Source organism: Xiphophorus maculatus, chromosome 20 (assembly GCF_002775205.1).
Source record: "Xiphophorus maculatus strain JP 163 A chromosome 20, X_maculatus-5.0-male, whole genome shotgun sequence".
Taxonomy (NCBI): Eukaryota; Metazoa; Chordata; class Actinopteri; order Cyprinodontiformes; family Poeciliidae; genus Xiphophorus; species Xiphophorus maculatus.
In genome coordinates this window covers 10429302-10456205 of record NC_036462.1, presented here as the reverse complement: position 1 = coordinate 10456205, position 26904 = coordinate 10429302, and the positions used below count along the sequence as shown (strand labels likewise).

Genomic DNA, 26904 nt, shown 5'->3' with positions numbered 1-26904 from the left:
ACCAATACTGTATTATTGTACAAAGCTTAAAGATGCAGAAATGCAGGTTATGTCAGTTGATTCACGACCCTGTTGCTAACCTTACTAATTCAAGTCAAGTACCGGTTTAAGTGTTACGTTTTGTAAGGCTCAACCTCTGTTTGTACGTGTGTTTTCTAAGGAGGAAACTAGTTGAGCCACTATTTGCTTTATCAAACATTAGAAAGACCTGCCCAAAGACACACTTTAGTAAGCCTACATGTACAGTCACAGTCACACACACACTCAGAGCAGACTCTGGTTGTTTCTACCAACACTGAACAGAGGAGACCTTAAAACATGTAGACGTAATCCTAGAAAAACCAACAGGAGAGCACAGAGGTGAATGCCATCATGTCCATCAGTGTGGATCTGAAGAGGATCTTCAACCTGCCAGGACGTTCAGACAGAAAGGTTGAACTCTCCTTCAGAGGTAATTTGTACAAATAATGCTCCTCTCTCTGTCTTCACATTACTATGAAGACAGAGCTTCAGAGGGACTCCTAACAAATATTTCCTGGAGGTTTCATCTGTTCATCTAGTTTAAGGCTGTTTTGATGTGGTAGACAGTCAGATTGAAGTTCATTTAACACTTTTTACACCCTACTAGATAGTTGTTTGTTGGTCATTGCTTTAATTTCGACATTTGAATGAATGCAATTAAGGTTGAAAGTGAAGGAAGTATGAGGATCTAAGTACAATTTTACCCACAACAAATGTGTCTTAAATCTAACCTCAGTCATTTTCTCTTCTCAGGATTAAAATGTAATGTTTCAGACTGTGGGCTTTTTAAGGCTCATGAGGAAGGTTCATCACAGTGTTATTACATTTCCACATAATACACAAATAATTAAGTTCCCAGTTGCAAGAGCTATGAAGTGATCATGTATGATTGTTTTCTTTTTTGTCATAAGAAGTTATTTTACTCCAGGGACAACTACTGTACCTCGACCATATGTTTTTTCCAAACCATTAAAACAGTTTGTTGGTACATTGCCCTCATGAGGTACACAGGTTATTGGACAGGACATCTGCAACACTAGTAGCTTTAAGGCTTTAATAGCATCAAATATTTATCTAAATTAAGAGAAAGTACAAGAAAATTAACTATAAATCTAGTTGAAAAGACAGAATTTCAGAAAATAACCCTGAAACACTGCTTCACAGTTTAGAGCAGGGGTCTTCAACTCTAGTTCCATAGGGCATCTGAAGGCTGGTGTCCTGCAGCCTTTAAATGTGTCCCAGGTCCAACACACTTGAATTAAATGACTGAACTACCTCCTGAGTATGCGGTCACGTTCTCCTGGGTCCTGCCAGTGACCTGACTACTTGACTCAAAAGTGTTAAAGCAGAGAGAAATCTAAAAGTTGCAGGACATCGATTCTCAAGAACTGGAGTTGAAAACCCGTAGTTTAGAGTATGAGCCCAATCCAGTAAAATGAAACATATTTCCTATCGTTCATTTAAAAATAGAATAACAATTGTGTTATTTAGATTGTCAGTCCTCTATAATGTAAAAGGTTTTATTTCATCTATCCATAAAAGTCTATTGTTTTCCATCTATTCTTCCTATTCCCCTTCCACCTAATAACCAGATAATTATTAAAGGATAAACACTGGTGTTGCCATTGTAACCTGTTTAATCTCTCTATCCTCCAGGTTTCACTCATAAAACCAGAGCCCCACAGTGTGAGAATGTTGCCATCTTCAACGAGGTCAGTAACCGTATGAATGCTGCAGAAACAGAAAATTTATTTGAAGACGAACTGAGGCAGCTAAGCATACAGGCTGATTTCAGAGAATAAACAGCTGTGGCTGAATGTCCAGAGCCATTTTCACCTTCCACCCCAATTACAAGTCCTTTTGCAGCCTCCAACATACATGTATCAAACTCAAGGCCTGGGGGCCAAATCTGGCCTGGCATAACGTTTTATATGGCTCATAGACACTTAAGGGACACATAAACAAAACTTTCAAGATAACATATGTGAGCTTAAGTATTATTTTATCAGTCAAATCAAATGAATCATGAATTCCCTTTGAGGACATTAACGATTCATGGGCCAAAATGTCCCAAAAATTCCAATGAGTTTGACACCCTGACGGGTGCCTAAATGCCTATATACACAAAAGTGAACTTCTGACTCACAGAGCACCCCTTTCCAACTCCTTCCCCACTCAGCTGCGCCAGACTAGTGGCAGCAGCAATTAGCAAACACCTGGTGGACCTGCCAGTCTGCCAAGTTCATCATATAACCTACTTCTCAGACCGACACTTCTAAGAATGGTTGTAAATGGCATAATGGAAAAGCACTGTTGTGTTGATGTGCTGGAAGTGGAGTATCAGGAAGAGCAGGAATTTCTCTAAGAGAAAGAGGCTAATTTCAACATGTCAAATTGTGAAGTCAAATTTCTTAGATATAACAAAGTTATATTTGATATACATAGCATTTTCATTACAACTGAAGGTAACATACTGTAGTTACTTGATTGAGCTATAAAATGGCACTATGTGCCTGGAAGATAGATTCTTTTTTTTTTTTTTTTTTTTACAAAACATGGAGATCAGCAGTGACAATGCTGGTTAAGTTTAACATTTTATACAAAAATGCTTTAAGATGTTTGATGCATTAATTGCGTACTTTTTAAAAATTTTATGATATGTCATATTGTTCACAGAAGGGCATGAGTCTGGTTGTTTGGTTTCTAGAAAACAAATGTTTTAACTTTATGACCAGAGGCAATATTTGTTGAACTGGTGACGCTGCACCTTTTATTCTGTCGTCTGGTGTTTGTTGATGTGAACATGGCATATTGTAGCAGTTCATCTCTGTGTGACGTGAACAGACACGGGGTTTCAGAGAACCTACTGTATGTTATATTTCTTTGCTTCTGAGTCAGTCAGGTGTTTGTTCTTTAGGTGTTACCAGGTGAATGTTTGCGTGCGTGCCTTCCTCTAACACACTGTAGTTAATGATTGTTCTGGAAAATGTCCAAAGTAAAGATAGAAACTGTCTTTTCCTACTTGTTCAGGTTGGATGTTTTTCTGTATTAGAAACAGATTTTTTTTCTAAAACTAAATTTTGCTCTAAGATTGGTGGAATAACCAGAAGCAAACTGATTATGGAAGTTCCTCAGAGTCTGGCAGGAACAAAATATGCTGAAATGACAAAGTGCTATGTTATGGTCCAATGAAACCAAACTGGAGCTTTTGGTTACTTTAGATGAAACTTAAAGTAAAACAGATCTAATCAACATTTCTGGCTTAAGATCTTGCAAAGTTTAAAGTGTTTGTGATTAAATCAATTTTGGATTTTCACTCGTTCTTCTGATGTTTCATTTTTAATGTATACACTCATCCTTCATTATATAGTCCCAGTAAAAACAAGGGCAGCATTAGGAAAGGCCCTCAACAGTGACACATAACACATAATGTTTTCAAAAATCTAGAAGTAAAATAAAAGGTGCTTCAGCTTTGATCTTTGTGTAATTCTTTGCATGCAGCATTTCCGTTGGCCCCATTATGGTAAAGAGATCACAGAAGAACTTTTGTCTATCAGCGTTTACAACTGCAGCAAATTCTTTTCCAACAGGTAACACACACAACCCCCCCTCCCCCCCACATGAATCCAACCTCTTCCAAAGCATCCAACTAGCTATTAACCTGCAACTGACCAGAAATTACTACTTCCATTTGACTCTCATTCAAAAGCACAGTTTCAACCTCTAATCCTTTAAAAACAAATAAGCTGCAAACAGTGAAACAACCTGATGTTGCATTATATTTATTGAGACACAGTGTTTTATGAGATAATAACTGTCTGTGTTTTTGTAGACTGCTCGGTCAGCTTGTTATTAGTCTGCAGCATGTAGTTACCTCCGGGAGGTTGGTGCTTCGAGAACCTCTGACTGATGCCAACTACAGCCTGACTGATGTAAGGCTTCATTAACATCATCTGTAACATGTCTTGAGTTCAGTAGCAGCCATATTGATTACCTCTCTGTCTCTGTAGATTATTATAGAGCTGGACATTCGGTTCCATCCACTGGAGGGAGTAGCAGGACAATGGGAAGGACTGGACTTTTTGGAAGTTGAAGACAGTGATGAGTAAAAACATATCTAAGTTTTTCACTTAAATATACACAATACAAAGTACAGTTTGAGAAAAATACTTGCTTTCTTACTTATTGTTTTTGACTCATTTACATGTTTCTCTCAGACATAGATAACCTGAACAAATTCAAAAAGCAATTTCTAGATGATGATTTTATTTAGGAAACAGCTACTGTATCTTAACCAATCAGGCACTATGTGCACCTTGATCAACCTTCAGGACCTTATTACACCCAGATCTGTAAAAAGAAGTTACTAAAATAAAAACTATCTGACAGCATGAAGAAGGTGAAGTATATTTTGGGGTGTTGTCTATAATTTGCCTCTGTGAGATGAATAAATTAAGATTCTGTAAGACAAATTTAAGTAAGTAAGCGTATTTATTAAGCAATACAAATATATTTACAGATTGAGCAGGCCCAGAATGCAGTGATTAAGTGAACCAAAATTTAAAGACCGGTCGAAGGGACAAAGCTATTGCACAAAAGTCTCAGCTTGGGTGTGTTATCTAATTTCAGATGCTGCATATGCTTAAAGATCTCAAAATGCTACATATCCTGCTCCTGTCTTGAGCTCAGAAAATTCAAGAACAGACAAAAACAATGTAATTGATATTTAATATCTTTAACTTAAAAATGATTGACTCTTGGTAGGAATTTAAAAAAAATCTCAGATCTGAGTCAATCCATAATTTTCCTCTTGGAACAATTAGCCTTTTTTATGTTTTTAAAAACTTAATTTGCATAGGAATTGTGTTGATTGATGTTTAATAGGTCTATCAACTTTGCACAGTTTATATATGTCATTTTCAAAAAATTTAACTATAACTGGAGCTTTTAAACCTAAAACCGAGTAATTTGTAACTTTTTAAAAGTATTTAATAAACAAGCAATTATACAGCTTAATTTTTTTTCAGTGAAGAAATGAAACCAAAGCTGTCCTTCCTTTGTAAACATTAAATATTACAATTTTGAAAACTAACACAGCATAAAAACACACCAAACATATACCCATATGTTGTATACCCATAGAAACAAAATTAAGCCGACAGTCTTTTATAATGCCTGTACTGTCTTTTTACAGGATGTGATATACCATCCATTTTTCATAGAAATCTGAAATTTTCTCTCTGGCTTCCTCTTACGGTCTAGAGGGTGTGGAAATTGCTGTTGCACACTTTTACATGACCTAAATAATAGATAACTGGAATACCACCTCCTGCACCATGTTTGATACTGCTTTGCACAAAATACTGGAAGAGGGAGATTGCCTGTTTGGCTGTCTGTGAAAGATTGTTAAGAAAGTTTATACACACATTCATTGCAAGGCAGAGTAGGGGTAGTTAATACTTTCTTTTGTAATTTTTTTTATCCATTTACAGATCAGCTATGGTCATCAGGAATGATGGATTTGATGACATTGAGAGGTGAGACTTTACTATAACCACGCACATTCATCTGTTCCTGCCTTTGCAGACCTTTACAAGGTTAAGCTAAATATTTTAACCACACATTCATTTTGCTGAATATCAGCAACAAGACAGCCAGAACCTGGAGTATTTTACTTCAACTACAGCATGATGCAAAAGTATTTATACCCCTTAATTATTTTTGATGTTATTTTTGACATTATAACTCATAAAAATAATGAAAGTATTTTCTGTATTTGTGCTCAGCTCAGTTTTACTCTTTTACCCCCAAATAAATTGCAGTGCCACCAACTACCCCAAGAGTCCACTCGTTTGTAATTTAATCTCAGTATAAATGCGGCCGTTCTTTCAAGGTCTCAGAGCTTTATTGCAAAACATTCATGAATAAACATCATCAACTCCATATTTGAAGATGCAATGTCCTCCATGTTTTATATGCATCAGGTTCTGCAGAAGCCTTGTAGAGAAATATTCATTTTATTAAGGTGTTTCCGACAAACAAAACATCTAAATCCTGCAGGACACTTGCTCTTGAAGACTTAGGCTAGCCATGCCCTGCTTATATTAAAGGATGTTTGTTTATGTGTCATAAATGGGCCAAATCAATGCAATACTTTTTCTGGTGTTTCTTTTGGAAAGAAATGTAAAAACCATGTTGTTGTTTTTTTCTTTCCACTTAACACAGATGTGCTACTTTGTGTTGGTCTAGCACCTAAAATCCCATTACAATAAACTGGAGGTTCTGATTCTAACTTGACAAAATGTGAAAATGTACAAGACGTGTAAATACTTCTGCAAGGGGTAATATGTAGCTGCTAATGAATTAAAATGATTGCTTTTCTTTCTTTATTTGACTATAAACTTCTATTTTCTTCCGTTTTAGTAAACAATCTCCACTCTGCTCTGTCTTACTTATTGCAGCTTTTAAAACATTTATAAACTAGTCACATAACCTAACCTTCATCATTTTTGTAATGCATTTTCTTATCCAGATAGAAGCAGATAAACCTATGATTGCCTAACAATGACTCTTCATTTGGAAAGTTTTCTCCTGAAACAAGAACAAATACAGAACCTTGTCTTTCCTTGTCATTAGAGGGTCATTGGTGTCTCGCAATGATCAACTGGAGAAAGATGCTCGTCGTCTTGGTCAGAGCCTGATCCGGACAGGCGATGAAGACGAGGATGATGAGGATTTTGATTATGATGATGACCTTGTGGAGATGGAGACCTGTGACATCACTTTAACTCCTCTCAGGAGGTGAGTCGGTGTGACTGTCTCTTTTTTACCCATTAGCGTGCAGAATCACTGATCTGCTGGGTGTGTATGTACAGTCGTTACAGACCCCTGTCTAGAACTGCTGTTGCAGCGATACCCAGAGTCCAGAGCTTTCAGGTGAGTTCACTCAGTGTTCAGAATTTGTTATCCTGCCAGCTAAAGGTAAATCCAGTAAACACTCCTGTTAAATCTTTCTGAGGCTCTTCTAAAGTTTATTGAGTAAAGCTCCATAACCGTGTGTTTGACTGTGGGCGTGTGCAGGTGAATGTGAACATCCTGGAGGCTCAGAAGCTTGTCGGCGTGAACATCAGCCCTGCAGTTTTTATCAGAGTTGGAAGTCAGAAAAAACACACAGCAACACAGAAATCCACTAACTGCCCATTCTACAACGAGGTACGCCAGAGCTGAGAATTCAGGAGAAAACTGAGAACCAAATCAGAGTCTGATGTAGAAATCTAAATTTAAATAAGGGAACTTAGATGAATGTATGTTTTAAAAGAAAGTGAAAGTTGAGTTTGTATTTATTTCTATGTTGATTTGACCATATTATTGCAGATTTTGGATCATTATCATCAATGAAAGATCCAAACAGATTTTCATTTAAACTTTGCATGAACTTTCGAAAGAGTTTGTGACATAATACTCTTAATGAGTCCTTGGAAGAGATAGGGGCCCACTGCATCATAGATCCTCCACCATATTTAACTCTGGAAATTAGGTGCCTTTCCATATGTCATGGATTACATATCAAGCAAGACTAGAGTAAACTGAAGTTGTTTCTTCTTTTCCTCTTTTCACTTTTTCTAGAATTTCCAGTTTGAGTTTCAGGAGGCTCCTCAAATCTTCTTTGATGAAGTCATAGAAATAAAGGTTCCTCAAACATTTATTTATTTATTTATTCATTCTGACTTTCAGAGATAAAGGAGTCATCATGATCACTTGTAACCTTATCTCCTCTCAGGTATTCCATAGACGGACCTTGGCCTTCCTGATGACCCACATTGGGACCTTTAAGATTGACATCTCCACCGTGTACAGTCAGCCAGGTAGCAGTTCGGCTTACGTACTCTGACCCTATTTAAACCCTGAGGTACCCCCCAACTCATCATCTGTTTCCTGCTCCAGACCACCGTTTCTATCAGAAGTGGGCTCCTCTCACCGACCCGACCGACACCAGGTCAGGAGTGAAGGGCTATGTCCGGGCCAGCCTTAGTGTGCTGATGAAAGGAGATGCACTTCGGATGCCCAGTTTATCAAAGGGCTCCTCGTCTGGAAGCAGCGAGGATATAGAAAAGTCAGTGAAATTAAGTATTGTCATTATTTTAAACAGATTAAAAATACCAAGGAGATGTTTTGTTTGAAATAATACACCTGTTGTGGAAATTTGCGCTGCAGCTATTAAAGCTTTTACAGGCACCACAACATTACTGCTTTCTCTGTTCATCTTTGTCAGTACACTTCAACAGTACTACCATTACAACATGGGATCCCTCTAGGTCCTCTTCTGTATATTTTGATTATGCTGCCTCTTCAGTCAGTATATTTCTTTTCATAGGTGTGGAGATGACATGCACAACATATTTACAATTCTGAAAATGAAAAATTAGAGAATTCCTTTCAGATTTTACATTACGGTTGGAAATAAATTTGCCAAGTCTCAATGTAAATACAACTGAGATTATTGTTTTGGTTAGATAATTGACCTCTAACTTCATGCTGTTACCCTTTTATGGGAAATCTGGGAGTAATTCTTGAATATCTTGTTTAAACCATATTCTTGCCTAAAAGAGCCTTCCACTGAGGTGAATTTAACATTTTTAATGCTTTGTTTTAAAGACATCTGTTACTTCCTCGTGGTATGCCGTCTGAGCGTCCGTGGGCTCGGTTTCGTGTTCGGATCTACAGAGCTGAGGGTCTCCCAACCATGGAAGCAGGGCTGATGGCAAAGATGTCCGTCACTGATCGGGCGGTTTTTATTGACCCCTACGTACAGGTGACCTTCGCTGGACAACAGGTACACAGATGAACAAATACAAATATTCTTGGCATAAAATATTTAATTGACATAATTTTTGCTTGTATGCTGTTATAGCACGTTATAGCACATACATTTAAGCTTTTAGTGGAAAAGGGGTAATTTAATTTGGTAAATTTTAAATTTTTTATCGGAATGATTTTTGTTTTTAGGGGGAAACATCAGTCGCCAGTGCCACCAGCTACCCAGTATGGAATGAAGAAATCTCCTTTATTGAGCAGTTTCCTCCACTGGCACAGCGAATCAGAATCCAGCTCCTTGATGATGCCAAGATGGGAGACATAGCTTTAGCTACGCACTTTCTGGACCTCCAACAGATATCTGATCCCACCAGGAATGGTATGAAACTGAAATAGAACATAAAACATTTCTATTCCTTAAATGGAGAAAAACAAAATAAGATTAAAACTGCCAAAAGAATTGTGTATTAATATCTTATATCAAAACAATGGAAAATCTTACCTTGAAATCATGCCCAAAAAAGAATGAACTTGTATTTTTTTACTGATCACACCCAGGCTCTGACAAATCATTTGTGTACATTGTGATGTAAGTAAATCATTTTACAAACCCTGAGTCACTGCTCACCATTTCTCTTCTTGTTACTCCTACTCCTCTTCCTCCACAGCACATTGCTAAATATGATGGCTGAACATCCCTTTGGCAGTGACAAAAAAATTTTTTTTTAACTGCATTTTGAAAACTTAAAACTTCTCTCAGTTTCTCAGCAACCAGCCTACAGTGGAAACAGATGAGATCCTGTTTTAAATTTTGGTAATACTGATATGCTACCTCTGCTGCTACCAGACTCCATCATAAATCACCCAGGATATGCTGCCACTGCCTTACTAAACCACCAGACTCTTAATCCCAAGGTTTTGTGCCCACCCAAAAGTTTTAAGGAACTCTCACACTTCACCATGCCCAATAGTGGAATGCCATCATACAAATTTTAGCTGATTTTTACCATCGTGGTTATAAAAGTGACCTTTTACGTTCAAACTATTTGTGTATATGTACTATTTTATTGATATGTTTTCTTGAAAAACATCTCTTAGCAAACCAAAAAGATATTTCATTAGAAAAGAAATAAAATTGTTACCCTGAAAATGTCATTTTAATAATTAATTCTAATTTTTAATACTCCTGATTTTTTCCCATTTCCCCTTGCAGGATTTAACCCAACCTTTGGTCCAAATTGGGTTAATCTTTATGGTTCTCCACAGAACTCCACCCTGGGAGACATCCACCAGGTAAAATACATTCAGATAAACTAAGTATTTACTGCAAGAATGAAGAGTTTATGATGCATATTTAAATTAAAGCTACCAATTCCTGTTATATTTACATGAAGATTATAGACATAAGCATATTAATTTAACTTGGCCAAAAATAGAATGAAGGGTAAGAATTTGTCAGACTCATCAAACTTTAGCTGATTTTTCATTATAATGGAAAATGTATTTACTTACTTACTGAACAACAAGAGAAGCTGCTACTTGTTAAACATAGTTACTTTTTGACAAGGTCAAGTTATATTGAGAGAGGGTTTTTTCAGCCATCTTTTTCAAGTAAAACAGGAAATTTATAAAATGTAGTCAAGGTATAAAAAAATAGTATTAAAAATACTTTTTTTTTCAGGCCTTAAATGAGGGTTTGGGCGAAGGGATTTTCTATCGAGGTCGAATCCTCCTGGCTCTCTCCATGGATGTTTATTCCTCTCCATCCGCCATCTCCAGAGATACAGGCTCTGTTGCAGCCGTAAAGGTATCACTCATGAACTACTGTGGTTGTAAAGAACAGCTTTATCAACTGTTTGATTTGAATATATGACACTTTTATTGTATGGGCTCTTGAAGGTGAAAGGAGTGCATGGCAAGTTTGGACGAAAGAAGAAAAAGAGCAGCAGGAAAGAGAAAAAGGAAGGTGAGATTTGATAACAAATTTAGTTTTACCCATCAAAAGATTTCACATGTTGGAAAAAAAGGGGTCATTAGCCATCTTTGATAGTTGCAACACTGCAATTATCACCTTTGATTGGATAAAAAGAAGAAAATAAAAAATATTTAAAACATTTTTTGGACTTTTTGCTGCCAAAGCAACTTCAGCTCCGAGTGGATTAGCTGATGAGGCTGGAGAAGCAGGAGTTGAGGTACCAGAGTCTGTCACTGTGGAAGTTGAGGAGATCCATCCTCTGCCGGAGGTCAGTATGGTTATTCAGTTTGGTTTAGTTTGCTGATGTTGTTCCAATTTACAATCGTGTTAAGGAACTTTAAGCATAAAAAGGTAGAAGTACTATCATTATTATCAGGGGTTAATCAACTAAATAAAGAAGGGGAAAATTAACAGTGTTGAATACATTTTAGTAAACTTTATGTGTGAATTATTTATTAAACACAATATTACATTTCTTGCTTCCATCTATCTTGACTTTGATTCATTCATTTTAATCTCGAATTATTTTACACTACAATTAAGAATAAAAAAGACAAATCAAAATTCTGCACAAAAAAGCGTTAATGAGTTTTAGTAGTTAATGTCACTTACACCTTTGTGTAAGTGACATTTTAACTCATATTTTCAGAATTAAACTGTTGGAAAGTCATTATATTTTTGGTTGTATTATAGAAGCTATGTGACTCCTTAGTGAAATTTGTTATTGTTCACAATATATTTATGTTTACTTCAGGGTTATCTGGGACAGAAGGAGGAGTTTCTGCTGTTTGCATCTTTGTTTGAAGTGACAATGATAGACCCGACAGTAGGGACAAAACCACTAACCTTTGAACTCTCCATAGGTAATCATTGTGTATAATATAATATATGTTTTTTGTATTACTAATGCATTATACACTGGGATTTATCGCAGTCTATTATGCACAAACTCAATTTTTTATCAATTATACACCGTCAGGTTGAAGTCAGCTTTTGTTTTCTGACAGCTAATCCCAGAGGCCTCTCATCTTTTTGTATTTGGCAGGAAATTATGGCAAGGCAGTGGGAGTTGGGAGATCTAAGAAAAGCCAGAGCAGGGAGGAGTTGAGGAGGAGCAGAGAAGATCTGGCTGAGGAAACACACGGTTTGTTGGAGTCAGAGGATGAGCTGGACAGAGAGGAGATGACAAATCCTGAACCAGAGAACAGATCTGTGTCTTCTGCCATGACACCTCAGCCTACTGACTATGACAGGTATACGGTCAAAAATCAATCCAGCAGGTCATTTCTTTGGACACGCTCCATCCCCACAATACAGGAAATGTTCTAAAAGTTATCCAACTTCATAAATTACTTCCAATTTAACCTGGAAAAATCTTCTTTCCAAAAGGTTTGTTGTCATACTTGTAATATAAATTTGCAATGAGCAATAATCAGCACCAATGCTAAAAAACTCTTTTTTTAGCAAGTCAAATTTTTAGTATTGTTAAATTAGATGAGATATTTCCTTATTTCCATGCTTATCAAGGATGAAGATGATTTAAACAAACCCCTTTGAAGAATGAAATATGTGTGATGCTCAGATGAGGAAGACCAATTATAATTTAACACTAGATTAAATTATAATTTAACCTGGGTGGGTGGATTAATAAACTGGTAGTGATTGTTAAAAAGAAACCAGATTACATCCTACAACTATATGCCCTCGTGTTTGTCAGCTTCTGTATGTCTCTTTCCTTGTTTTTAGGTCATTTAAGTGTATTCAGCTTCAGGCCCCGTCAACGAACCTAAAGCCTTGTCTGTATGTCTGGAGTCAGTTTGAAGATCACAGTTTTCGTCTCTATCAGGCCAACTGGCTTAGCAAGATGGCCGACAGGCTGGTAGGAGTCAATTGCTTTGAATTTGTTCTCAAAAATAATATTTAATGAATCATTCAGTGTCTCCAGTCCTCTTTTTCCGTATTTTAGGAGATTGGTCTCACTCAGGTGGAAATTTATCTGCGGAGGCCGAAGAGTAAAGCAAAGGAGATTTTGACTGAGGTGTTACTAGAGCTGGTGACACGTTGCAAGTGAGTTTCAATCAGAAAGGTTAATCAGAAAGATATTTGGTTTATTATCTGATTGGTGTCTTCCTTTGTCAGACAGTTCAGCGCTTTCTCAGACAGGAGATCACAGTCCCGTCCCAACAGCCTGGATAAATGCAGGAGAGAGTTTATCAAAAAGAATTTGGTAAGTTTATTCTCAGCTTTGTTTCTGCCTCTGACAATGTGATTGTCTGTTTCTAGCTGACTGTTTAATTGTTTGTAGGTTGTACTAGCCAGACAGGCAGTCAGAGTCAGACGAAGGATTACCAGAAACAAAACCAAAGAGCATTTGATGGAAAGCTGGAAAATCCTAAGGAAGCTTCGACAACTGGCTGCAGAGGTTAGGCAACACTGAAAGGTCATGCAAACTGTAAATCACCACAAAGACTGGACCTTCTTTGACTCAGTGCTGACATCTCTTACCTGCAGCCCCAGAGCACCATCCCAGATGCTTTTCTTTGGTTACTTAATGGAAGCAAACGACTGGCTTACGTCAGGATTCCTGCCCACTCCATCCTTTTCTCACTGGTGGAGGAGCAGAAGGGACGGGACTGTGGCCGCATCACCACTCTCTACATGAAGGTTATCCGTCTGCTTTTACATATAATCTTAAAGTTGCCCTTCTGACAGGTGTCATTGTTATACAAATAAAGCAGTAAGGAGGACCAGGTATACATTTAAAACCCCTTCATGCGGTCTCAAGACTGCAGCAATGCTTTAAAAAACAGGCATAATATAGATGGTCTATGTAGAATCTTTGTGAGGACTTTTTGGATGCTTTGAGCTGTACATTATGTGGTTCCTAGACAGTACAACACATTTATATTAAGACACTTAAGGTTTAAAACAGGGTTTGCATCCCAAATCTTTTTTTCATCATTTGCTTGCGATAGCTTGTGAAGTTTAAGGAATTTTAAGTAATTTTTCTCATTGTGCTGTAGTCTCCAGGATGCTCCCCAAGTGAAACCTTTGCAAAGCTGGAGGTGTACCTGTGGCTTGGTCCTGTCAAGTACAGTAAAGAGGCAATCAACAGCCTACCAGAAGAGTTCATGCCAATCTACGAGGAGATGGAGGAGGAGGAAACACAGAGACAACTTCCTGTGGAGGGAAGGAGAAAGTTTCCTGCCAGTCTGTCCTGCCAGGGTGAGTCAACTGATAATCAAAAAAAGCAAGATATATATAGTTTAATCAGAAATCTTGTTCTAGAGAACCTTTGAATATCTCTGTCTTTACAGACAGCAGGTACTTCCAGCTGCGGTGTCACCTCTACCAGGGGCGTGGCCTTATGGCTGCAGATGACGACGGCCTGTCAGATCCGTTTGCCAGGGTGGTCTTCTCTACGCAGTGCCAGGTCACCAGGGTATGTCCCACTACTCTACTGGTTTAAAGTCTTTATTGCTCTGGCACCAAATTACTTGGTCTGTATCTGTATGACTTTGTACAGGTGTTGTCAGACACTCTCTCTCCTTCCTGGTGTGAGTGTTTGTTGTTTGACAAAGTTCTGCTGGAAGGAACGAAGGAGCAATTTCAGCAAGACCCACCTCTCATTATCATCAACATCTATGATCATGACACAATGGTAAATCTACAGCTCTTTTCTTCTGATGCTCTACAGGTTAAACAGTTGCTTCCAGTTCAACCATGAGTTCAAATGACTTTTTTGCAATAACCCAATTAAAAACAATCCAAATCAGTCGTGTTGGAAATGATTGATGGGTCAGGTGATAATTGTTGTACCTATTCATTTTAATCTCTAGATCAATGAGGAAACTGTTAGAAAATCACTGAAATAAATATGTGGACAACTCAGCAGAGTGACAACTTGGTTTCAAGCAGTTTGTGAATCTCTGTGTTTATGCAGGGCAGCCCAAAGCCTCTGGGCCGAGCTTATGCAGAGCCTGAGTTTAAAACTGTGGAGCAGTTTTATGAAAAGCCCAGACTTCAGTTCTATGATGTCAGCAGAGGCCGGGTTCCTGCTGGAGAGCTGTTGGCTGCCTTTGAGCTCATTGAGCTTGACTACTCTGCTTTTGGAGAGGTAAGACTAGTAAATCAATCAGTCTAAAGCTAAATGCTATATTTGCATCATATTTTGTTACATTAACCAAAAGCATAATTGTACTCTGTCAGACTTTTATGTGATACACCAACAAGTTGTAGAGCATAATTGTGAAATGGAAGGGGAAATGCCTGAGTTTCATCATTTGGACCAAACTGGGACCAAAATCTAATTGGGTATTCATAGCCAGACTTCATGTTCACAAATATAATCATTTAGTCTCACCAAATTTGAACTATTTTTCAAAGTAGAGTGGGAAAAGCTTGTACTTTCTAGATGTACTCCATTTGCAGGGCTGGTGGAAACATTCTCCAAATAGACTGCTTTTTGTGTTGGCCAGATCCACAAAAGTCCAATAAAATAAACTGATATTTGAGAAAATGTCAACAGAATACTTCAAAAGGCACCTTAAAATATGCAATCTCACTCTGGTGAACACAACTTAGGTTTGGCATTAGTCTGTGAATGGTAAATGCTATTAACTTGACTATTTTATTATATAATTGTAATATTACAAACAATAATACTGTATAAGATTATTGCTATATTGAAAGCTGTTTTTTAACCCAATCCCCTGAAGCCTCGCCTCCCCGTCAGTGTGGATCCTCAGGAGCTGACCTACAACAATGAACAGAAACATTACATCATTCCAGAGGGAGTCCGACCTGTTCTGAAGACCTTCAGAATCGAGGTGAAGCTCGCAGAAGCATGCATATTCTGTTTAAACGTTTAAAGATGATGACTCTGCAGTTTTTTGCTATTTTTCAGGTGTTGTTCTGGGGTCTGCGGGAGCTGAAGAGGGTGCAGCTGTTTGAGGTGGAGCGGCCACAGGTGAGGGTGGAGTGTGCAGGACAGCAGCTGGAATCTGAAGAGATCCAGAGCTACAAGACCAACCCGAACTTTAAGGAAGTGGTCCGCTACATCGATGTGGTCTGTTTCTTTTTTTTGCCATCAAATGTATTTAGATTTATTTAAGATAAATTGTGATGAATGTCAGCAGCACCAGATAGTCTTTTTAGAGAACAAAGCTGAACATCCAGCTGTTTTCTGCCTTTGGTTCTATCAGGAGCTTCCAGAGGAGTCCTACCTTCACCCTCCTCTGACGGTGTTTGTGGTGGAGCATCGGGCATTCGGTCACCTTGCTCTGGTTGGGTCCCATGTTGTCCAGAACCTCATGAACTATGCTCCACGGGAATGTGGAGAGGAAGAGGAACAAGAAAAAGAACCAAAAACAAAAGGTAAAATCAGTACATGTGGTACACTCTGCAAAACAAGGTAGAATTTACTATATTTAGAGATTTTAGATATTTTTTCAGAATATAAAAATGTTATATATTTTTTTGGAAACAGGAAACTTCCTGTAAAGTTTCCTGTTTCTTATTTTTGATATCCTATTTTACTGTGTGTGAATTTGTGTGCTTGTACTTGCTTACAACTTTGCTGCTGGTTACATGGATTTCTCCACCGAGGGTCAAAAGATAATATTCTATTTTGTCATTTCAGTATGCACTACTAGTTATCTGCTCTGCTTTCAATCACATCCGTTTTATTCTGTTTTACTTTAAGCAAACCATATTTAGACTGACATTGGTCTAAGTCAGTATCCTGTGGTTTCCGATAGTCTTGGAACAACACCGGTTGTGAAACTCTTCTGAGACCCACAATTAAAATAACTGCTGTTTTTTTCCTAACACTTTTGCATCTGGTGGGTTAGTGACAAATCCCAAGTACTTTTAAATGGAGGATGCCTTACAATGTGTTGAACGAGAAGATAATTGTAGTTGATAAATGTGGTTATCATGGATTGTATGGGGTTGAGCTAGATGAGATTCAACTGCAAAATAAATTACTATATTTTTCAAAAAAGCTGAATTTGAAGCTGTTCTAATGTGAAATAAGGTTCCTCTACAGCATGCTGCTCTGAACTGTCCAGATTTTTCAGTTTAAAACTTTTTTACAAGCTTTGTATGTGCTTATTTCTAGTGAGGCATAATTCAAAGAAGATAAACCCTTTGACTTCAGTGAAGAACATGAGACTCAGCGGATTGCCAGTCAAACAATCAAAAATTCCCATTAACCCCATGAAGATAGTTAATGTGAGTACATTAATTTCCCTCTGCTCTGCTTATGAGAGACACAACAACATAACATTATATTTCAGCTGCCTATAACAAAATACAAAAGCCTGGCTAGTTGACTCTTCTGGTTGATGTAAACTCCTTAAGGCTCCCCTGAAGAAGCTGAAGAGAAAGGCAGAGGAGCTGGAGGAAGAGGCTCCTGAGAAAGAGGAGCTGGACTGGTGGTCCAAGTACTATGCATCACTGGACGAACTGGAGAAACTGGTGAGACACAGATCATTCACCCAGCTCAGTATGTTGTGTCCTGTGAAAGTCTTACTGCCACTTGTACGTTTTTACATTTTTTTGCATTTCAACTGTAAACTTCAACATATTTTGTGCAAGTTTTATGCAAAATGCCAACAGAAAGTAATGCATAAATGTGAAAAAAATTGGAAAAAAGTAAATGGATTTCAATAAAAATCTGAAAATTGTGGCATGCTGCGAATGTTGAGCATTTTTTTGAAGAGAACATCAGAGAACAAAAGGCATCTTGAAGTCCAAATACCATGCCATCAAACACTCACCTGCATCCCACATTTCTCCAATTTTTATTGTATGAAATGTTTATATTTATATATGTTTTATTTTCTAAAGTCATGCATTATTTTTCTTTTACATCATATATATATATGACTTTATGTTGGTAAATTACATAAAAGTCCAATAAATTTGAGTTTAATTCTACCATTAAAAACTGAACCCATCTGGCAGCTCCCACTATAAAACAAAGATATTATCTCACTATATACTTACATATGTAAACATAAAATACAAAATGAATAGATGATGTGATAGCATTGAAAGGTATTGCCAACACTTCTTTAGACATTCAGAATAAATGTTGACTGCCCATTCAGGGAAACTTTTGTGCCTCTTTTATGATCCATCAATCCACCTAACACTGATTTATAAATAATTTTGGTCTTTAACCAACAAACTCAAAGGAGAACAATAAAGTATTATTTTTCATTAAGGGGATTAAATTAACAGAGATGGTTTAATCTCTGAAAAACCTGTCAGAAAATGTTCTTTGTTTTGTGCTTGATGCATTAAATAATTTCCTCTCTTATGATGTGTTCTTGTGTGCAGGCTGCAGAGAGAGAACAATTGGAGGAAGAAGCAGAGACAGGTACAGATTAACTCAGAATGACAGATGAACAACCTGCCATGTTGTTATTTTCTCCTTATTTGACCCAACTTTAAACAGAAAAAATGGATATGAGCCTATGCAGTTTAGTTATTATTAAAAACAGTCTTGTTTATGTTTTTTGTGAATAAACCCAGGTTTGAACATTATTCTTCTCAAAAAACAAATTTCAGTCTTATTTATTTCTTTGGTTAAGTTTTGATTGCTGCCAGTGAGTAAGAGTCAATATGAATATCTAATAGGGATATTATAGTAGGATTAGATAAAAAGAGGATGACAAAAGGTATATTTTGGAGAAGAAATTTTTGGAGTATTTTAAAAGAACTTTTCTGCTTTGAACAGACGGAGTAAATCTGACCATGGCAAACATTGAAGAAGAGGAGGAAGAAGCTGATGTGGAGGAGATCGAGCCTCCTAAACGCAAAAAGATTGCCACACTAAAGGTGTTCAGTAAACCTTACTCTTTCAGGTTTTTATTTAATTTTCACTCAAAGACAGGCACTCATCATTTCTTTGACATGATCAGTACTAAACCGTATCAACAGATAAAAAAGCAGTCTGGTTAAAAGTGAGCATTGAATGATTTTCACCATGCCAAAGATTAGGTTTCTATTCAAGTGTTTAATTAATGTTTTATCAAACAGCTACAGACTCATAATAAATAGTCATCTGCATTAATTTTTGCACGTCTAATGCAATCTTAGGACCTATTTTAAATGGGTTCTATTTCAATTACTGTCCTTGAGATCTCTACCAGAGAAAATCCCATTACCGTAATTACATTTTCAGTTTCTATAGGTGTCATAGTTTTTATTATTTCCAAGTTAAAAATCAAAAAGTAATTTAAACAAACTATCAGTCTCACAAGAAAATAGGCTAAACTTGGAAGTGTTGGAACTACTTTTAAACTCTATGTTAAGGCTGTTGAACTGAAAGTTGCTCAATCCACTAATGGGAAGTTGAGTGGAAGAAAAAAGTGTGGCAGAAAAAGATGCACAAGTAGCAGGGATAACTGCAGTCTTAAAAAAATTGGGGCACAAAGCTCATCAGAGAATATAGGGGAGATTCTTTATTAGTACACTAATTTATTGAACTGTGTGGCAGTAAAATAAAAAATACATAAATTAGACTGAATACTTCCTGAATAATTCAAAAACAAGTTATTTAGTGGAACAACTTTGTTTGTGTTCAGCTGTATGAGGGCGATCTGGAGTCAGAGTTCAGTGACTTTCAGGACTGGCTTCAGATCTTCCCCCTGTATAAAGGCCAAGCCATCACTGAGGACAATGAGGAGGGTGATGAGGAGAGGCTGATGGGAAAATACAAGGTGATGCTAATGCAGCTCTTGATTTATATGACTGTGTTTCTGTAGAATAGCTTTTTATTGTTTCCTGTTTTTCCTCCACAGGGTTCCTTCTTGGTTTATCCCATCGATGTGGAAGACAGAGATGACACCACATGTCAGATCACCAAAGGAATTCCTAAAAATTCACCTGCCAAAGTTTTGGTCAGAGTTTACATCGTCAAGGTACTGGTCTGTTTTTGTCTGTCTCATGTACAGTACAAACTCTGCAGCAAATCTCATATTTGAATTAGTTATTCATCAGCTGGTACAGTGTTCTCTTCTCAACATCTAATTCAGGTTTGTCTTACAGGCCACCAGCTTGGCTCCCACTGACCCGAACGGTAAAGCTGACCCTTACATTGTTGTGAAGGTGGGAGATCAGTGCTTGGACTCCAAAGATCGATACATCCCCAAACAGCTCAACCCAATGTTTGGAGAGTCAGTTTCTCGTACCATCTCCCAGTTAGCTTGCTCCTATCTGATCCCTGCCTGCCTTAGAGCCTGTCTGAATGTCTAACTCTTTATTTTAGGGTGTTTGAACTCACAGTGTCTTTTCCCCTGGAGACGGAGTTGGTTATAACCGTCATGGACCATGATCTGGTTGGGGCAGATGATGTTATTGGAGAGACTCGGATTGATTTGGAGAACCGGTTCTACAGCCGCCATCGGGCCTCATGCGGTCTCGCTCTTTACTATGACACGTTAGTATCACTTTGTAGGCTACTGTCAAGAGTCAACAACATATTAGCACAAAGACATATATAGCTAACATTTTGCTCTTTTATTTGCTCTTTTAGAGACAAAACTACCATACATTTTCACCAAAACCACACAGAAGTGCTAAAACTTGAGATAAAATCTTACCCTGACAGCTATACATGTACAATAGAGTGTGCAATGTCTATAACTCATTCAATGTGTACTTTTCTCTCTGGCTTCAAAGCGATGGTTACAATAAGTGGCGTGATGCAAAGAAACCATCAACAATCTTGGCTGAGCTCTGCAGGAAGAATGGCATCCCATCTCCAGAGTACAGAACGTCTGAAGTCAAAGTCCTCAGTATGATCTTCAAAATACCACCAGATGCCGTACCTGAAGGTGGGACAGAAAATGAAGGTGGACAGACAGAAATAAATAGACAGAATAGAGCTTAAAAGGTGCAGTTAGTAAGTAAGAGAGTTTACATCCTGAAGCACTATGATATATATAGAAAGTACATTTGTGAGAGCGAGCAGGTTGATATCTTGCTGAAAGCCAAATTATATATTACTAATATGAATTTATATGAATGCTGTAAACAGAATTAAGGTTATTACAATAAGCATCAAGGTGGAAACATATAATAAAATATAGCAAAAACACTTAAAAGATGAGAAATGAGAAAAAAGTAAAACTACTTAAAACAATATATGAATGTGTTATTTTCAACTGGAATCAACTGCAAAGGAGACAAGATAAGTCACAATGAAAAGCAGAATCAGATTGTTATTGTTTCTGGAACATTTTTGACAAACTCGAACAACATCCACATCCTGGTCTAACCTGGATGTGGATGTGGTGAGGATTGTGGTGAGAAAGATCATCATGCACGCATTTCATTTTTAAAAGCAAACAGTAAAGTTATATGCTATGCTTTGTGTAACAACTAAACAATTTGTGAAGAATGTGAAGAGATTCATCTACACCAACATATGAATATATATGATCATAATCTGGTTATGAGGTAAAAGAGTGAAAAACTTTTACTTTTGTTCTTTATTATCTAGGTCTTTACATTTATAATATCCATCTAAAAAGTTTCTTTTGAAGCCGTGCCTTTCAAAAGTATTCATACCATGTGATAACTAGAAACTTCAATGTATTCTGTTGGAATTTTATGTAACAGGTTAACAATAGTAGTAGTAATTTGACTTTATTGAACATAGTGTAATAAAAGAATAAACAAAGTTATATATAAACAAAGTACATTTAAAACAAAAGCAAATAAAACAAAAGAAGAAAAGTGATTAAGTATATTTACGTGTTCAAAGGAGTGGGTAGGAGTATGAACTTATTTTTACACTAACCTCACTTATAACAGTAAGTAGCACATGATTGTAAAGTGAGAGAAAAAAGAGACATGGTGTGCACTTTTTATGCAAAAAAGAAGAAAAAGAAAGATCTGAAAAGTGTGATGTTCTTTTGCACAGCCACCTCAGACTAAATGCATTCTGAGATATCTCACTGGAATCAAACCTTTGAGTCATTTGGTATTTATCTCTAACGCTTTTGCACATCTACTACACATCTACAGAAACTCCAGGTCTATTTTCAGTAATTTAAGAAAGCTTCTTTTCAGCTCACTGACAAATGCCTGACTTTTGAAAAAAAATGATATGCTGGATTTTTAATCAGACTGAAAGCAGGAGCAGCAGCAGCTCTGATAGAAGTGTTGTTATTTTTATCAGGTCTGCTGAAGAAGAATGAGCGGTCTCCAGAGGAAGAGGCAGAGATAGAGGAGCATGCATCCCTGAATGTGCTGCAGCGCTGGGGGGAGATGAGGGAATTCCTCCCTGGAGCCGTTCCTTTGGTTCCGGAACATGTGGAGATCCGGTCCCTGCAGAACCAGGACAATCCTGGACTCCCTCAAGTTCAGAAACGCCCACAAAGCAAAAATTAAGAACAAGTCACTGCATATGGTGTAAACGGTCACTCGCAACAATGTTTTTATGTCTGCTGCATATTGCAGGGGTATCTTCATATGTGGGTGGACATGTTTCCCACCGATATCCCAGCTCCGCCTGCTGTTGACATAAAACCTCGTCTACCTGAACTGTAGGTGGACATACAACTGAGAGTAAATCAACAGGCTAGAAAGAAAACTACAATAGTTCACATTTGTTTGTTGTTTTGATTGTGACAGGTATGAACTGCGTGTGATCATCTGGAACACCGATGACGTGTTTTTGGATGATGTCAACCCTTTCACCGGCGACCCATCTTCTGACATCTATGTTAAGGGGTTAGACTTACAATTCAAAACACATGTTTGCAATGCTGGACCAGTTAGTCCAGGTTTCCGCAGTCTGACCAACCACCATCACATTTCTTTTATTATTTTTGTAGCTGGATAAAAGGCCTGGAAGGAGATAAACAGGAAACTGATGTCCACTTTAACTCCCTGACTGGAGAAGGAAACTTCAACTGGAGATTTGTTTTTAGGTTTGATTACCTTCCCACTGAGGTTCGTGCATGTTGATCCTAAGGTCCGTATTACAAAGCTGGGCTGCTTAATTTATCCTGATGTTATCTGGCTTTAATAATCAAGCAAACAGAGTATTGAAGGTACATTTTGCTTAACTGAAAATTCTAGAGATGTTGACAAACCTTTTGTAACACATGAATAAACTCAACTAAACAATTTCAAATTGGTTCATAGTTTCAAATAACTCAAGTGCTTGCAGAAACACAAACAAGCATTTGAAAATATATTAAATACAAAAAACATTATATTGTTCAACTAAAAAAAAAAATCCTTTCTGCCCCTGTAGAAAGAAGTGGTGTACAAAAAGAAGGAATCCATCTTTTCCCTGGAGGAGTCAGAGTTTCGCCAGCCGGCTGTTCTGACGCTTCAGGTGTGGGATTACGATCGCATCTCAGCCAATGACTTTCTAGGTAAGACTAAAGTGGTCAAAACTCTTTGCTGTCTAAGAAAATCATATTTAGCCTGGTGAAAGTTCAGAACTATGGAAATACCTCAAAAGTGATAGAAAAACAGAAGGCAGCATTCTTTGACATTCATAAAAAACAGACTGCAGAGCGACATCTGATGCAAGACAAAGGTTTTATTCTGCTCCAAGTGAAAGGCAAATCTCCACTCAATAGCTTGATTCTTTCATATTTTAAAGATTCCTTGACTTGGTTTACAACAATGTTACATCCCTAGTGTGGTTACAGAGGTGGCTCAAGCAAAACATCCCCATCATGCATGTCCAATGTGCCACATGCATATTTTAGCATGATGTAAAGGTACTTTAAGTACTGACTCCTCTAAAGCCTTTTAGGAAGTACCTATTCTAATTAAATTCAGATTATGTTACCAAAATGCTGTGTGATTTTTATGATTCAGGGATTTTGTTTCTCTAGATTTTAGCAACTAAGACTTACACTTATAGTAGACACATCAATTACTACTTCAAGTTGTTAATTAGTGACATTATATGTGACTCAATTATTAATTACACACAGAAGCAATACTTTACAATTTTTATCTTCACTGAAACATATTACATTATATTTAGAGCCCCTGTGATTTCTGAGTTGCTCTCTGTTACTATTAGTCATGCAGATTTCATTAACAAAACAATCATGCCCTGCATTCTTTCAGAGTTTAAAACATTTTGGCCAAATATTTCATTGAAACATTGTTTGAAAGTTATAGAAGAAATTAGTAAAAGTAAAGTAAAATATCACCATAATTTGTGTTTGCTAATTATATCTGTCAACATCTTAGAGTTTTGTTCCACATATTCAGGCTTGATTCAGTCCTAAATGTCTGTATACTATTATTTCTACATATGCAGTAAAAAGTATCACCATCCATGTTCTGATTCTCTTTCAGGGTCCATAGAGCTTTCCCTCAGCAGCATGGTGCGACCGGCAAAGACGTCCAGCAAATGTACGATTGAAATGGCCATGGACCAGGCCAGTCCTCGCTTCTCCATCTTTCGAGCTAAAAAGATGAAGGGCTGGTGGCCACTGGTCCGCTTGAAGACGGCTGAGGACTTTGAGAGGGAGGAGAAGGAGAAAATGGACGCTAAAAAGAAGGGACACAAGAAGAAAAAGACCAAGGACAAAAGAAGCCAGATGAGCAAAGAAGACATCCAGTATACTGACAGTTTGGGCAACACTTACTTGTTAATGGTACAAAAAAAGATTGCTTGTTGATCATGTTTGTTGAAATTAATTTGAACATGAACACTGAAGAGCTGTTATTGTATTTTTAAAGCAAAGGGATGTTGAAATTCTTACTACTAGATCTTCAGCAGACTGACCTTATTGCAGTTACTGATGCAATACATCTGCAACTACTTATAGCTAAGGTTGGACATCTGTAATGCTCCAATTGTCTCTGTGAAGGGAAAGGTGGAGGCGGAGCTTCAGCTGGTGTCGTTGGAGCAGGCGGAGGCGAACCCTGTGGGGCGTGGACGCAAAGAGCCAGAACCTCTGGAAAAACCAAAGTAACATGCAGTCACACACAAACATATCAAATAATATAAATGCTACAGTAAATATGGACTTTAAATTGGAAGATCAGGATTGCACAAACTGACAAAAATGAGAATGCTGCCTGACTATATTCATATTTGAGTATGAGTAGCCATTTCTCAGTCTTCCAGAGGGGCTGCTGCTTTTTGGATCACAGCAGCAGCCTTTGATCCAAGAAGGCTGCTCCTTCTCTTCCAAGAAATGTCTAACAATGCAAAACATATGTAAAATCAAGATAGCACTGCCTAAAAAGGTTTTCTGACTAAAGTAGTTATTTAAAAAGCAGTTGTTTATGTTGAATTAAGAACTTAAGGAACTACTAATACTGTTAACACATGAATAATATTTTAGGGTTTAAAGGCAAACTCTAATGAGAAAAAAAAACAACTTCCAATATAAATCCTATCAGAAATTATTAAACACAATTCAATGGAAGTGCATCCTGTAAAAGATGATCACTAGGTGCTAAAACAGCAACAACAACAACAACAACAACAACCACAACCACAACTACAACCACAACCACAACAACAACAACAATAATAACAACATGCACTGTATGAAACTAGACAGGACAACAGCTAAAAATCTATTGTGACTGCTCTATTCAGACTGATTTTTTTCCATCTTGTTTTTACATTTTAGTCTTGGTTTCAGAAATATTAAAATACAAAATCAGGCAATTTATTTCTCTGTTCTTCTTCATAAATGATCTCCAGAGTGCTTCAGAAATATTCTGACATAGAATACGTCAGACAAATGTCCTGCTGTGCTCACAGGCATCATCTACGATGTGATCAGTTTGTATTACTAACTGAAGTCTGTTTAGCTTAGTTTGGCTGCCTTGTAAAGACTGAGGCTTCAACATGAAGAAAATCTGAGTTCCTGGCCTACTAAAATTAGATCAAACCTTAAAACAATGTAGTTTAAGTCTTTAACAAATAAAACTTTAATCACCTAAATGGTTTATGCTTAATTGTTTTGAGAAACCAAGATAGGGTGCTATTTAAAGTGAAAAAGTAATTTGTGTGTCTTTAAATCTGATTAAAAAAGTACAAAGGCTTGAGAATATGTGAGAGCCTTGTGTGGTGAAGTCTGAGGTTAGAACATTTTGTCTCATGCTGACTCTCAGTAAAGTTGTATCAGGGCCAGTGTTAGCTGACAGGGCATCCTTCAGCAGTTTAGTTTTAAGCTTTGTAGTTAGAAATTCAAGATTCCCAGTTTTGATTAAATATAGAATTATTCCCTGTGACCCAATAAGTCAGGTAAAACTTGGTAATCAGATGTTCTTGGTAACATACAAACTTAGATGTGAGTCTTATTCTTCTGAAAGTATATCTGTTTCTATTATCTGTTGAAGTTTTCTTTGCCTGTCAATAAATGTTTTTTTTATCAGTTGTACCATTTTAGGGATTTGAGCTGAAATCTGGAAGATTTGTTTCTTGTCATGTAAACCGAATAAAATCCCATGTATAAAAGCCCCAACAGAAGCTACTGTTTGCATTAATGTTAGATTTTACTGTTTTAGAGTTTGCTGACAAGTTATTATTATTATTATTTTTTGTCTTTGCAGCCGTCCTACCACCAGCTTCAACTGGTTCATCAATCCTATGAAGACCTTTGTCTTCCTAATCTGGAAAAACTACAAGAAATACATAATAGCCCTGGTCATCCTCATCATCCTGACGCTCTTCCTTGTCCTGATTGTCTACACGTTGCCAGGAGAAATCAGCTCCCTCATCGTCAACGGATGAAGAAACCTGCTGGGACTCACTGTTGCATTGTGCTAAACTCCAAACAGTTTTAGGTTTCATTCTCAGACTGATATATTTAACCTTGTTGTCTTTTACAGTACTGACAGAAATTGATAGAAATTGATCATCAGGAATTTGTTCAGTGTTGGAATAATCTGTCACCAGAGCCAATTACTAGACAGTGATTACTTCACGTTTTAGGAAAATAAAGTTTTTCTTAAGTAAAATGTGATGTATTTTCTCACGTGTCAGTTATGCTGATGTTCTTGTCTATATATTAAAAACAAAATCAAATATATGCTATATATAAAAAAAATAATAATTTAATGCACTGATAATTATT

The 26904-nt window shown here is 37.2% G+C and overlaps 1 protein-coding gene across 3 annotated transcripts; it reads left to right on the top strand.

Annotated features, from left to right (window-relative positions):
- Positions 1 to 274: 274 nt before the first annotated feature.
- Positions 275 to 26904, top strand: LOC102229962 (fer-1-like protein 4). 3 transcript variants are annotated; one of them, XM_023353404.1, is made up of 49 exons: positions 275 to 451; positions 1678 to 1733; positions 3523 to 3611; positions 3854 to 3953; positions 4032 to 4126; positions 5514 to 5558; positions 6658 to 6822; positions 6897 to 6957; positions 7102 to 7233; positions 7648 to 7710; positions 7802 to 7886; positions 7966 to 8134; positions 8677 to 8854; positions 9028 to 9214; positions 10049 to 10128; positions 10517 to 10642; positions 10735 to 10801; positions 10975 to 11078; positions 11565 to 11673; positions 11856 to 12063; positions 12557 to 12689; positions 12777 to 12877; positions 12950 to 13037; positions 13116 to 13232; positions 13322 to 13474; positions 13834 to 14035; positions 14128 to 14252; positions 14337 to 14471; positions 14754 to 14927; positions 15529 to 15639; positions 15717 to 15878; positions 16015 to 16186; positions 16932 to 17044; positions 17174 to 17290; positions 18158 to 18197; positions 18558 to 18658; positions 19408 to 19542; positions 19624 to 19743; positions 19871 to 19998; positions 20091 to 20261; positions 20504 to 20658; positions 22008 to 22189; positions 22289 to 22374; positions 22463 to 22561; positions 22666 to 22783; positions 23091 to 23214; positions 24161 to 24462; positions 24679 to 24779; positions 26381 to 26904. In XM_023353404.1, exons 1-49 carry the CDS (start codon positions 373 to 375, stop codon positions 26559 to 26561), a joined length of 6144 nt encoding a protein of 2047 aa, XP_023209172.1. In that variant the 5' UTR covers positions 275 to 372; the 3' UTR covers positions 26562 to 26904. The 3 variants fall into 3 exon arrangements, with proteins under 3 accessions (XP_023209172.1, XP_023209174.1, XP_023209173.1); XM_023353405.1 differs by lacking the exon at positions 3523 to 3611 and having other exon boundaries at positions 365 to 451; XM_023353406.1 differs by lacking the exons at positions 24161 to 24462; positions 24679 to 24779; positions 26381 to 26904 and having other exon boundaries at positions 22666 to 22805; positions 23091 to 23181.

Bases quoted from the DNA above. Each gene is read 5' to 3' on its own strand.
- LOC102229962 (XM_023353404.1), top strand. From the start codon at position 373: ATGTCCATCAGTGTGGATCTGAAGAGGATCTTCAACCTGCCAGGACGT. The intron at 8,855-9,027 runs GTACACAGATGA...TTTTGTTTTTAG, and splicing joins TGACCTTCGCTGGACAACAG to GGGGAAACATCAGTCGCCAG. The intron at 20,262-20,503 runs GTTAGTATCACT...CTGGCTTCAAAG, and splicing joins CTCGCTCTTTACTATGACAC to CGATGGTTACAATAAGTGGC.